At 41.8% G+C, this 12,705-nt stretch overlaps 2 protein-coding genes across 23 annotated transcripts in view; one reads left to right on the top strand and one right to left on the bottom strand.

Moving 5' to 3' along the window:
• Trip12 (thyroid hormone receptor interactor 12) overlaps positions 1-1,038 on the bottom strand; it is a 150,864-nt gene extending 149,826 nt beyond the window's left edge. For 11 of the 22 annotated variants that reach the window (XM_048808696.1, XM_048808694.1, XM_048808693.1 and 8 more), the window contains exon 1: positions 909-1,030. The gene's annotated coding sequence lies outside the window, so the exon portion shown is untranslated. Of the gene's footprint in view, positions 1-389; positions 413-908 lie in introns of those variants that run through there. The other 11 variants (XM_048808690.1, XM_048808688.1, XM_048808695.1 and 8 more) reach the window with 4 other exon arrangements.
• Positions 7-12,705, top strand: part of Fbxo36 (F-box protein 36) — a 71,963-nt gene continuing 59,264 nt past the window's right edge. The window contains exon 1 of the mRNA XM_015481498.2: positions 7-649. Coding sequence (XP_015336984.1) covers positions 554-649 — 96 coding nt within the window. The 5' untranslated portion in view covers positions 7-553. The remainder of the gene's footprint in view (positions 650-12,705) is intronic.

Raw genomic sequence — 12,705 nt, forward strand, 5'->3', positions numbered from 1 at the left:
GGCGGCGGCGGCGGCTCCTCGGGTCCCTTCAATTATCAGCTGAGCCGCAGCACCGCGCCCGACGTGCGCCTCCGCCCGCGCCGCCTCTCCCCGCCCGTTCCAACACCCTCTGGGAACTACTTTTCCCCTTGGCCCCTGCTCGCTGGAGCGTCCGCGGGACCGGTCCCGCTGCCTACTCGGGGGCCATCACATCGCCCCTCCCTCCCCAGGTCTCGGATCAACTCCCCAAGCGGCCTCAGATCTCCTCCCGATCCCTTCGAGGGACCAGGAAGGGGACTGTGGGACTCCGCTTGGTATCCCTCCGCCGGGGTCACCCCCTCCCCTCTGTGGTAGCAGGAACTAATTCCCCTTCGGGTCACCCAAGACCTGGACGTGGAAATTTCACGGACCAGGGTTCCTTGTGACCCTTGGAAGAAGAAACGATCTCTCCGAGTTAGAAACACCCCTGCCAGCTCAAAAGCGTGATTCGGTTTAAACTAGGGCTTTGGCCTCCTGACCCCAATCAAGCCCCGCCCCTTCCTGGTTGTCTTAGCGACGGCGGTGGCGTCCCAAGATGGCGTCGTGGTTGCCGGAGACACTGTTCGAAATTGTAGGACAAGGCCCGGCGCCGAGCAAAGACTATTATCAATTATTGGTCACCCGCTCTGAGGCAAGTGCGAGCCGCGGTTTACTCTCTCTCCTAATCCTCTAAACGGCCGGGCTGGGGCCTGGAAGGTGGGCCGCGCCAGGCCGAGAGCGACCGTGGCCCGCCGGAAGCGCCCTGTCCCAGCTCGGAGTCAGAGATTTCCCTCGTCACCTCGGCCCGGCGGCCCTCGTGTCCCTTCTCTCCCCCAACCCGGCTCGTCCGCGAGCCTTTTCTGCCTCCCCACAATGCCGCCCGCTCCCTTCCCGCCTCTCTGGCTTCCTACCCGCAGCGTTCCCTCCGCGCGCAGAGAAAAACAGGCGTCTCCAGCTTGCGTGCCGCCTCACCTCAGCGTGGGAAGAAGGGAAAGAAAGACTCAGCCAAGTGTCCCGAGGAGGAGCCGGCAGGGGAGGGGAGAGAGGGACGGTCTCTTTCGCAGGGTAGGACTTAACTGTGGGGAATTTGACGAAATCTCACGGTGGCCTTTACGAGTACCACGGCCACGTCGGGACTTGCTCATTCCTAGCAGGAATGGGCGATTGGGAGTCCTCCCCTTACCTTTTGGAGCCCCTTCTATCCCATTGAAAGTGTGCGGGGAGCTGGGGGTGGTTCAAAAATGTTTCGGCTGCTCGGCGCGTCAGCCCCACCCATAATGACATCTGCTTCACAACAATAAGACCGAGGATTATGTTCTCGCTGGAGTAGAGTAACTATCGGCCAGTTTTTATGACTGCTTTAGTTATTAAAGGTGGGCTTTTGGGTGATTTGTTATGCTCATGAAATGATCGACTTGAGCTGGTTTCTGATTCCTGGACTGTCACTGAGCTCTTCATGCACTTTAAATAGATAATAATCCCTAAAAAGAAATTTAGAGATACACACACACACACACACACACACGCACGTTTGGGTGTGGATATTGATTATGCCTTAAGTTTTCCTAGAAGCCTCCCAAAAGAGTAATTTTTCTTATATCTTTTAAAATAGAGGTAATAATATTTACATATTTTTAAATGATTTAGAAATATTACAAGCATAATATCAGTCAAATTTTTTAATTTTTACATTTTTTTCAAATAATTTTTACACACTTATTTCGCAGTTTCTTAAATGTTGAAATGTACCCTATTCTGAATATTTTTAGAAGGATCATTGACTTTTCCATTGGCTTTGAAGAGATATGATCCTAATAATTCACTTTCTGGGATAAGTGATCAAAAACGTAATAGTATCTTCTAATCCTACGTGATTTTTATTTTCATTTATTGAAAGAAAATTAGAATGTTCTAATTTTCACTTTAGAGTCATTTCCATACCCTTTAAAATTTTTGTTTTTTGAGTATTTTTTTTTTCTTGAGGGTCTGGTATCACAAGTGTGCTGTACACTCTGATGTTGTAAGCCTCCACAAGTTGAGGCTGTTTACCTTTTAATTTTAGTAAATTCATATTGAGAGAGCTGTTGGCATTCATTTCACTCCAGAATGCTTCTACTGTTGGTATTCTTCAGATTTTGTTCTTTAACTTGAGCACAATTCTTCCTCTACTCTGTTTTATGAAAGCTTCCTTCTTGCTCCCTCAATTTTTCTTTCTTTCTTTCTTTTTTTTTTTTTTAATACAGGGTCTTGCTAAGTTGCACAGGCTGGCCTGGAACTCTTGCCATCCTGCCTCATCCTTCTTGAGTCACTGGGATTACAGGCATGTGTCACCTCCCCTGGCTCCTTTATATTCTTAAATTTAAAAAAAAAAAAATTAACAGATCAAAAACTCTTCTTTATTTCAGGTCCTCTTCTGTCAATGACTTATGTATAAAATGCTTTTGAAAATCTGATCTATAGCTGGGCATGGTGGCAAATGCCTATAATCCCAGCAACCCAGTTGCTGAGGTAGGAGGCTGATGTAGGAGGATGGTGAGTTCAAAGCCAGCCTCAGCAACTTTATGAGGCCCTAAACAATTTAGCAAGACCCTGTCTCTAAATAAAATATTTAAAAAGGGCTGAGGATGTGGCTCCTTAGTTAAGCACCCCTGGATTCAATCCCTGATTCCCACCCCTCCCCCTGCCAAAATAAAATCTAATCTGTTATCTTTTTGGGGGGTGGGGAAGGTACTAGGGATTGAACTCAGGGGCACTTGACCACTGAGCCATATCCCCAGCCCTATTTTGTATTTTATTTAGAGACAGAGTCTCACTTGCTTGGTGCCTTTCTGTTGCTGAGGCTGGCTTTGAACTCTCCATCCTCCTCCTCTGGCTGCTGGATTACAGGGGTGTGCCACTGCGCCCGGCTCTGGTCCAGTATCTTCCAAGCATAGTGAATAACCTCCCATAGTTCTACCAATGAGAGTTAATCTCAAATCTGGTTAATTCACCCTCATTTTAAAGTAGAATTTGTTGTAAAAAAAAAAAAAAAAAAAATAGCAAGCCAAAAATATACTTTTCACTCAACTATCTTGAGAGTATGCTATTTTCAAACCACAAGATGATTTTTTCCAAGTCTGAGTACAGGAAACTCAACATTCAGTAAAGAGGTGGTCTGACATAAATAAGTACTGAACAACTGGAATTAAATGATCTTATAAAATGGACTTCCTTAAATTGTTGCTTGAATATTTCTCTCCCTTCTCTTCTGACTATTCCACAAACTGTTTATTATCCAGTATAAGCTCTAAATTTAAATGGATCTTGCCTTAATGAAGATTTCTTTCTGTTTTTTTTTTTTTCTTTTTTGGTCTGTTGTTCACTGCATTTGTTATGTTGTTGTTGGCTTTGAATCCAAATAACTGCACATTTGACATGCATCTGAGGGCAAATATCCCATCCATGTCATATGTATTTGAGGACAGATATCTCATTTGTGTCATTTATGTATATAACATTAGCATGGTCCAGAGCATAAATGTTACATGTAAATATTTTCTTTGTCTTCTTGCTTGTACAAGTAACAGTAAAAAATAGAGTTTTATGCTTTCTATTAACAATTTGATGCCATGTTGATTTTTGTGGGCATTTTTTGCTTTGTCAGAAAATTGACTTTAATTATATAGCTTGAGACCAAGAAGTTTAATTCTCAGATCTGATTTTTACAACAATGATCTCAAATCTTAAAAAAAAAAAAAGAACAAAAACAAACAGCTGCGTTGCTGTGGTTGCCTGTAATCCCAACAATTTGGAGGCTGAAACAGGAGGATAGGAGGATTGCAAGTTGAAGACCAGTCTTAGCAATTTAGTAAGGCCCAAAATTTAAAAAACGGGGTGGGGATGTGGCTCAGTGGTAAAGTGCACCTGGGTTCAATTCCCAGTACCCAGTACCAATTAAAAAAAAAAAAAAAAAAACACAGTGCACTGCTTTCTAAATCAAATATTTAGCCCGACCCAGTGGCACATAACTGTAATCCCAGTGGTTTGGGAGGCTGAGGCAGAAGGATTGCAAGTTCAAAACTAGCCTTAGCAATTTAGCAAGGCCCTAAACAACTTAGTAAGACCTTGTCTCAAAAGAAAAAGTAAAAAGTTCTTGGGATGTAGCTCAGTGGTTAAGCACCCCTGGGTTTAATCACTGGTACTAAAAAAAAAAAAAAAATTTACCCACTTATTCTAGTTTTTATAGTACGAGTATGTGTTCTTGTATTGAATTTTGATTCTTTAAAAAGTATATTAAGGCAAGAAAGAATGTTGAATGTTATTTAGGCCAGAAATATTTTACACATAGCTTCTAAGAAAGTCTTATATTTCTATTCCTGAATGAGGATTTGTTTTTCCTTAATTTTAAGCAACAACTTGGCATTTGCTATAGGGACACAAAATATAGGATATTTCTGGCTTCAAAGAATGCATTATCCATTCAACAAATACGTACCAAACATCTTTTGGTACATAATTTATATGCCAAATACTATTCTAGAAGCTAGGGAAATATCAATGAACAAAACCAAGTTCCTTCCTCTCATGAAATATATAATCTGGTAGGGATAATACAGTATTTGATTTATATAAACAATTATATGGTTTAATGTGGGGGGTGGGGGGTGTTTAACACTGAGGAAGTTCATTAGTAATTGCCCAGTTAATAAATGGTACAGTTTTTTGTTTTGGTTTGGTTTTTGTGGTACTCAGAATTGAACTCGGGGGCACTCGACCACTGAACCACATCCCCAGCCCTATTTTGTATTTTATTTAGAGACAGGGTCTCAGTTGCTTAGTGGCTTGCTTTTGCTGATACTGGCTTTGAGCTCAAGATTCTCCTGTCTCAGCCTCACAAAACACTGGGATTATAGGGGTGCACAACCACGCCCAGTTCCAATAAATAGCACAGATACTTTAAAATCTGTTATCCAAGATGGCATGGTAGTGCACACTTGTAATCCCAGGTATCTAAAGACTAAGGCAAGAGGATTACAAGTTCAAGTCAAGCCTGGGCAATTTAGCAAGACCCTGTCTCACAATAAAAAAGGGTTGGGGATTCCACTCAGTGGTAGAGCACCCCTGGGTTCAATCCCCAGTACTAAATATATAAATAAGTAAGGACATAAATGTGTGTGTGTGTGTGTGTGTGTACACACATACATACATACATACATATTCCATAGGAAACAAACAAATCACTTTATAACAGAAAGGTATTGTTATCAGTGTTCTTGTAATTTCATCTTCTGGTTCTAGGATTGTAGGTCAATGGGAAAGCACTTACCTAGCATTAAGGGAGACCCTGGATTTGATCCCCAGTACCCCAAAAGAAAGAAAGTATGTCTTTTTTGTCCTCTCCAAGTGGAAGTATGACTTAAGGTGGCCAAAAATGATGACTTAGGTTTCATATGGGAAAAGCATTAGAAACTGTAACCATATGCTAAGGAAATGAGAATTGGCAGGTATGGCCTTTTGTAGCCAGTAACGCAGTGGCCCTTCCAAGGACACCAACATGTAATATACCCTCCAACTGATGAAAGAAGGAAGAATTGGATAATAAATTAGTCTTGTTTCATCTGTTTTACTAAAAACTCCGAAAACATGCCAGGCATAGTGATGCACGCCTGTAATCCCAGCGGCTCAGGAGGCTGAGGAAGAAGGATTGCAAGTTCAAAGCCAGCCTCAGCAATTCAGGGGAGGCCTTGTCTCAAAATAAAAAGGGGCTGAGGATGTGACTCAGTGGTTAGGCACCCTTATTCAATCCCTTATACCATTGAACAAAAAAAAAAAAAAAAAAAACTTCAAAAATATATCTGAAGCTAATGTCAATTTGGGAGGGAAAAACAGGAATCAAGCCCACCACCACCACCAAAAAAATACAGATGATTTTCTTCTTCCTTTTGGTACTGGGGGGTGAAGCCCCAGGCCTCACACATGCTAGGCAACTACTGCATCATCAGTCTCAGTGCAACTGGTTTTAAAGTGTAAACTAAAAACACCTAAGGTCACATGCCAGTCTGTGGCAGGAAACCATCATTTCAGTGAATTAAAGCTAGGCTTGCTGAGGGCTGCTTGAGAGACAACAAAGAACTGTGCTAGTGCCATTTCAAACTACAGACGATTGTGGAAATTTAAAATTTAAATGCAGTGTAATAAAAATGTTAATGCATGCGCCCTTAGACCCAGCAAATCCAGTTCTAGGGTTTTATGTCCAAAAGTGCTTTCACGTACACAAGGATATGTGAGTGAACAAGAATACCCACCAAAGAAAATTAATTGTAAAAACATTTTTCCATTAGTGGAAATGTGGTTAAACTGTGATTCATTCATACCATAGGATACTATGCAATGTTTTAAAACAATGTGGTAGATTTCTGTGTACTCAGTTGACCAAATAAAATCTTTAGCATTGAAAGGCAAATTGCTGTTAGACATAATATGCTCCCATTTAAGAAAAGAAATTATTTTAAATAAATGTTATTGAAGTTTCAAAAAAAAGTTAGAGGGGAAAACACGTGATTCACCCTTAGGGACAGAGTGCTTTTACTTTCTGTGTTCATATTTCTCAAAGAGCTGTATTTTCCTCAGTGGGCATTTATTTTTATAACCAGAGAAAAGTAATAAAGATTTTAAATACACTGGGCGAGACAGCGCACACCTATGATCCCAGCAACTGGGGAGGCTGAAGCAGGAGGATCACAAATTTGAGGCCAACCCAGACAACCTAGTGAGACTGTTTCAAAATTAAAAAAATAAAAAGGACTGTGGGTTTATCAGTGATAGAGCACCCTAGGTTAAATCCCCAGTACCAAAAAAAAAAAAAAAAAAATTAATGACTGTTTAAATTGCCCTGTTCTTCACCTCAGCTTTCCTTTTTTACCATTGCTACCTCTGCTACCTCTTAAATACTGGGCAGCATTGATAGGTAGATCCCCAAAACTGCTGTTTGGTGGGCAGAGAATAATTCTAATACTAGAAATTGAGAGACTTATTAACAAATAAATTAATGATTCTCATAAAATTTTAAGTAAGTTTTAGGATCTAAACACTCCTGACTTTACTGTTTCCTTTTTTTAAAAATCAATATTTTTATTTGGCACTGGGGATTGAACCCAGGGGTAATTTACCATTCAGCTATATCCTAGGTCCTTTTTATTTCTTATTTTAATGCAGGATCTTGCTGAGGCTGGCCTCAAACTTGCAATCCTCCTGCTTTAACCTTCCTAGTCACTGGGATTATAGGTATGCACCTACCATACCTATAATCTGACCCCCATTTATTTATTTATTTTAAAGGCTCACCTCTTTTTTTTTAATATTTTTAGTTGTAGATGGACACAATACCTTTATTTTATTTATTTTTATGTGGTGCTGAGTATCGAATCCAGTGCCTCCCACATGCTAGGCAAACACTCTACCACTGAGCCACAAACCCAGACCCTGGCCCCCCTTTTAGTTGTATTAAATTTTTCTTTCTCTTCTTTTTTTATTTCTTCCTACGGTGCTGGGGCTTGACCCCAGGGGTGCTCTGCCACTGAGCTATATCCCCAGCCCTTTTTATTTTTTATTTTGAGTCAGGATCTTGCTAAATTGCAGAGACTATCCTCAATCTTGTGATCACCTACCTCAGCCTATCAAATTGCTGCGATTACAGGGCATGCACCACTGGACCGAATATAGGTCATTACTTTTGAGAAAATGAAGGATTGCTTTTTTTTTGTTTTTTTGGTACCGGGGTGCTTAACCACTGAGCAACATCCCCAGCCCTTTTTATCTTTTATTTAGAGATAGGGTCTCACTAAGTTACTTAAGGCTGGCTGGGCGAAGTGGCGCACACCTGGAATACCAGTGGCTCAGGAGACTGAGACAGGAGGATCATGAGTTCAAAGCCAGCCTCAGCAAAAGCAAGCCCCTAAGCAACTCAGTGAGACCCTGTCTCTAAATAAAATACAAGAGGGCTGGAGATGTGGCTCAGTGGTCAAGTGCCCCTGAGTTCAATCCCAAGTACCAAAAAAGAAAAAAGTTGCTTAGGTTCTTACTAAATTGCTGAGACTGTTCTTGAACTTGGGATCCTCCTGCTTTCCAAGCTGCTGGGGTTATAGCACCCATGTGCCCAGCTGAATGATTGCTTTTAACAGATTTTCTCAAGCAACTTGAAACCATATTAAATAAATACTAGATTGCACACACTGGGAGTTTGATGGGGTGCAATCAACCTGATATCAATATTTTCCTCGGGGACTCTGGAATCCCAAAATCATACTCTGCTGCAGCCACCACCACTCCATTCACGCTCACAAAAAGGTCCCTAAGAGAGAGTTGAAGCAGAGGGATGGAGAAGGTATACATGCCTTCTTTGTTTCTGCCTGTTTTTCCTTTGTCCCTAAGGGAACCACGCCCACTGATGGAAGTCCGCAGATTTTCAAGCCAGGCTGTCCACTCAAAAAGAACTTCTGCTCCTTTTAATGTCCAAAAGTCAGGGTGATACTTGTACTCACCTATTTTCTTCAACCCCATTTTATATGCCTTGACTTACCCTCCTCTTTTCAGCTGTCTTTTTGTCTGTCTCCTCTCATGGTCCCTCCTCCTCTCTGCCCTTCTTCACTGCATCTGAGGACCTTCGCCCACTGTGGTCCAGCCCTCATCAAGGTGTGTTTTGATTTTACCCTACTCCTGCCACTCACATCTTCACCTGCGCTTCCTGACAGCAAGACTGCGGTGAACATGCCCTTCCCTGCCCTACAGGTTAGGCCAGGTGTGGGTAATAATAAACTGCATTCTTCTTCTTTTATTCCTCATGTCTGACACATTTTAGAAAAATTATTCCCAACCTTGTTACACTCTAGGAAGCACCTAATTAGAGTTGTGAAATCACTTCTAATCAGAAACTTTAAATCCCTTCTAAATGGCATTTGTCACTTTGAGAAGGAGAAGAAAGACATGACACAAGTAAAGCAATTAAGCTCTTAAAAAAAAAAAAAATTCAGTACTAGGCTGTATCATAACCCAGTCACCAAGTGGATCCTGAGTCTTCATTTCAAAATTACATGACACCTGGGCAGAGCTTGGTATCTCTCTTTCCAGGTAAATCATTCAGCACCTATGAGCACCTGCCCAATCTGGGTAGTCAATTTGGTCTCACCCTACGTTGACACAGATTTGCTTCATAATTATGTAGGGCAGTAGAGCACTTAATTGGGAGTCACTGAGTCACAGATCCTTTCATTCCTTTTGTTAGTCTGCAAGCTCTTGACCTGGGGCTAGGCACTTAATTCGTCTGGTCCCCAGTTGCCTCATCAACATAATAAGATTACTAGTCTAGGAGATCACTAAGGTTTATTCCATCTCTAAAATGCTATTTCACATGAAAAGTAGTGTTTGATATTTAAAAAAAAAAAAAAAAGCACTGGATTTTTTTTTTCTTTAGAAAAATTGGGTTTGCATCAAAGACTCTATAGCTCTGTGACTTCTTGTAATCTTCACTTGCCTGACCATCCGTTTCTTCATCCATGTAATTAACAATTCAGCCCCTGGCTACTTCACAGATAGGGCAAGAAACAAAAATATATATAAATCACTCCAGTGTCTCAAAGAGAATGTTCATGATCAAGGAAGATTGGAAAATCCTAAATGAAACAAAATTATATTTGCTTCTTTTCTCTTAAATTTCTCTAAGTCTTAAAATCTTACTACATATCATGAATTCTCTTCTCCTTAAGAGGAGAATGCAGTAGGAAACTTTTACTAACGACATGTGACAGCAGAATGCTCTTTGCCCTCAAGATCCAAGAACCAAGACTCTGGAACACTCCTCAGAAAACACCCATCAGTATCCCTAGAGCAGTAAAACCAAAGAAATGCCAAAGAGATGTTCGCCTAATACCAGCACCAAAGCAGTCAAACTTCACCTTTCCCATGAGAAGTTCATAGGAACCCTTTAATCATCTCACATTACTTTATTTAGTCTGGGGGTGGGGGTGTGCTGGGGCTCCAACCCAGGGCCTCACATGTGCCAAGCAAGCACTCTACCACTGAGCTACGCCCCCAGTCCTACTTTTTTATCAGCTTCCTTTTCCACAAAAATACCTCATGTTGCTATACCGTTACATACACCTAATCCCAGGTACTCTGTAATTCCAGGCTTTTGGGAGACTGAGGCAAGAGGATCCCAAATTCAAGGCTAGCCCGGGGAATTTAGCAGTCCTACCTCTAAAATAAAGAGCTGGGGTATACCTAGTGAGTGGCAGAGCATCTGCCTAGGATGCACAAGACCCTAGGATATGCAATCCCTAGCACCCCCCAGAAAACCAAAATATGTAGGTTGTTTTGATTGGAATTACTATGAATGTATAGATCAATTTGTGGTGAATTGACATCTTGCAACATTAACTTTCCAATCTAAAAATATAATAAACCCCTCCTTTTCAAAGGTTTCAGGTTTGTTTGTTTTGTGGTACTAGGATTGAACCCATATATATGTGTGCAAGGCACCAGTTCTACTTTAGGTTTTCTTGTTTTACCTTTTGTTTTGTTTTATTTTTTGAGGTACTAGGGTACAGCCCAGGGCCTTTCCATGCTAAGAAAGTGCTGAACCACTGAGCAACACCTCCAACCCTTTTTTTCTTTTTCTTAAAGAAACGGTCTCACTAAGTTGCTGATGCTAGCTTCAAACTTGGCAATTCTCCCTCCTTATCCTCTCAAGTGACTGGGATTATATAGATAGATAGATACATACATACATACATACATACATACACACACACACACATATATATGTGTGTGTGTGTATATATATATTTACACCCTCTTTTTTTTTTAAAAGGTTCCAGAATCTGACTCCACCCTCCTGCTGACCTTTGCCCTCTTGCTCCCCTCAGGCCCTGTGGCAAATCAGATCTTCCTGCCTTCCCACTGCCTGTGTTCATCCTTCCTCCCCCATCCTGGCCCTCAGTGACACAGTGGCACTGCTGCTTCTCCCACCAGGTCCCAAGAATTCTGCTCCCTCCCTCATCCTGCCCTCCAAAATACACTGAAGTGAAAGTACCTGTGGATCCTAGTGATCATCCACAGGCTCCATATTTTTGAAGTTGTCTTCTCGCTAATGTGCGTGTAACCCTGGGCTTTCCCAGTCATTTCTGAACATGTCCAGGGTGCGTAAAAGATGCAGCCCCCCGCCCCCAGGTCCCCCAAGGAGCTGCTGTGCTGCTGGTCTCAGCCCTCAACCTATAAGCAAGGATCCTTTTCATACTGTGCTTAGCGCCACATTTTCGTGCTTTATGTTGGTGGTTTTGCTGTTTAACATTGAACTTGGGGCTAAAGTGCTGCCTAGTTTCCTAAGTATAAGAAGGAAATGCTTTAGGGAAAATAGATGTATTTATTACTCCCTTTGGACAAATGGCAGTGCTGCTGCCTGGGAGCTTAATGTCAATGAATCAAGAAGATACAGCCAATAAGGTACTTAAACAGAAACACACATAAATCAAAGTCATGTACTAATAAGATGTGACCAGAGGTTCACGGGACTCTAACCCTACATTTCTCCCAAGACAGTGGTTCACAATCTAATTCGGTGTTTGCAGTGACTTCATAGAGCGTAATGACCACGACTAATGAGAATCAGCTGTATACCTCTGCGGGCTTTTCAGGATGGCTGGTGCTCCATTGTACATATGGAAGATTGGATGTGTATAATCTGGACCCTTCTCACCCTAAACTGGTGTCCTCATACCCTGCTACAAAGTTTCTGCTCTAATCAAATTAACTATTTTTGCCCTGACCCCAATTCATTTCTGTCACTGTCCCACCCCACTGTTTACACCTTTTTGTCCACTCCTTTCAGGGATCCAGGGCTGACCAATCATTAAATACCCCTTCTTCCAAGAAGACTGGGCACTAGGCCATCCTGAACCAATGTGATCATTCTTGGGATTTCTCAACTTCTGTTGGATTTTCTCTGGGGATTCTCAAGGCTTGTCTCTTGTCAGGTCCCCCCACTCATGAAAAGCACACTTCTGCCTTTGGCAATAAGAAAGCCAACAACAGAGGGGAGGGTTAACAGAAGGAAAGAGAATGGGTTGATAATCTAACACTATCCTGTGGCACCCCTGGATCCTGTTGTGCCCCAGGCCAGCCACGTCACTATTTCCCAAGTTATAGAACCCAACACAGTTGCCTTCTTTCTTAATTATGTGAAATTGAATTTCTGTCTCTCTTTTTTGTTGTTTTTGTTTTGTTTTGCAGGACTGGGTATTGAACTTGGGACTCCAAAATTGCAAGTGCTCTATTACTGGCCTACACCCCCAGGCCTTTCCAAAATTTTGATTTTCAGGCAGGGTCTTGCTGAATTGCCTTGGCTGGTCTCCAACTTGCTATCCTGCTGCCTCAGCCTCTGGAGTAGTTGGAATTATGGTGAGCACCACCATGCCCTGGTGAATTTTGTTTCTTGAGGCCAGCAGTCCTGAGTTAGTATGCCCAAACCTTTTTGATCTATCAAGAATTCACTCTAAATTTTAAGTTTCTCCCTATTTTGTGCAAAATTTAGTGTACTTGAAGTTCCTTCTCTATGTCATCTGTCCTTAAGAAGTTGTTTGTTTGTACCAGGCCCTGAACCCAGGGACACTCTGCCACTGAGCTACTTCCGCAGTCATTTTTCTTTTCTTCTTCTTTTTTTTTTTTTTTTTTTTTTTT

The sequence above is a fragment of the Marmota marmota genome, unplaced genomic scaffold (genome assembly GCF_001458135.2).
Source record: "Marmota marmota marmota unplaced genomic scaffold, marMar, whole genome shotgun sequence".
NCBI lineage: Eukaryota > Metazoa > Chordata > Mammalia > Rodentia > Sciuridae > Marmota > Marmota marmota.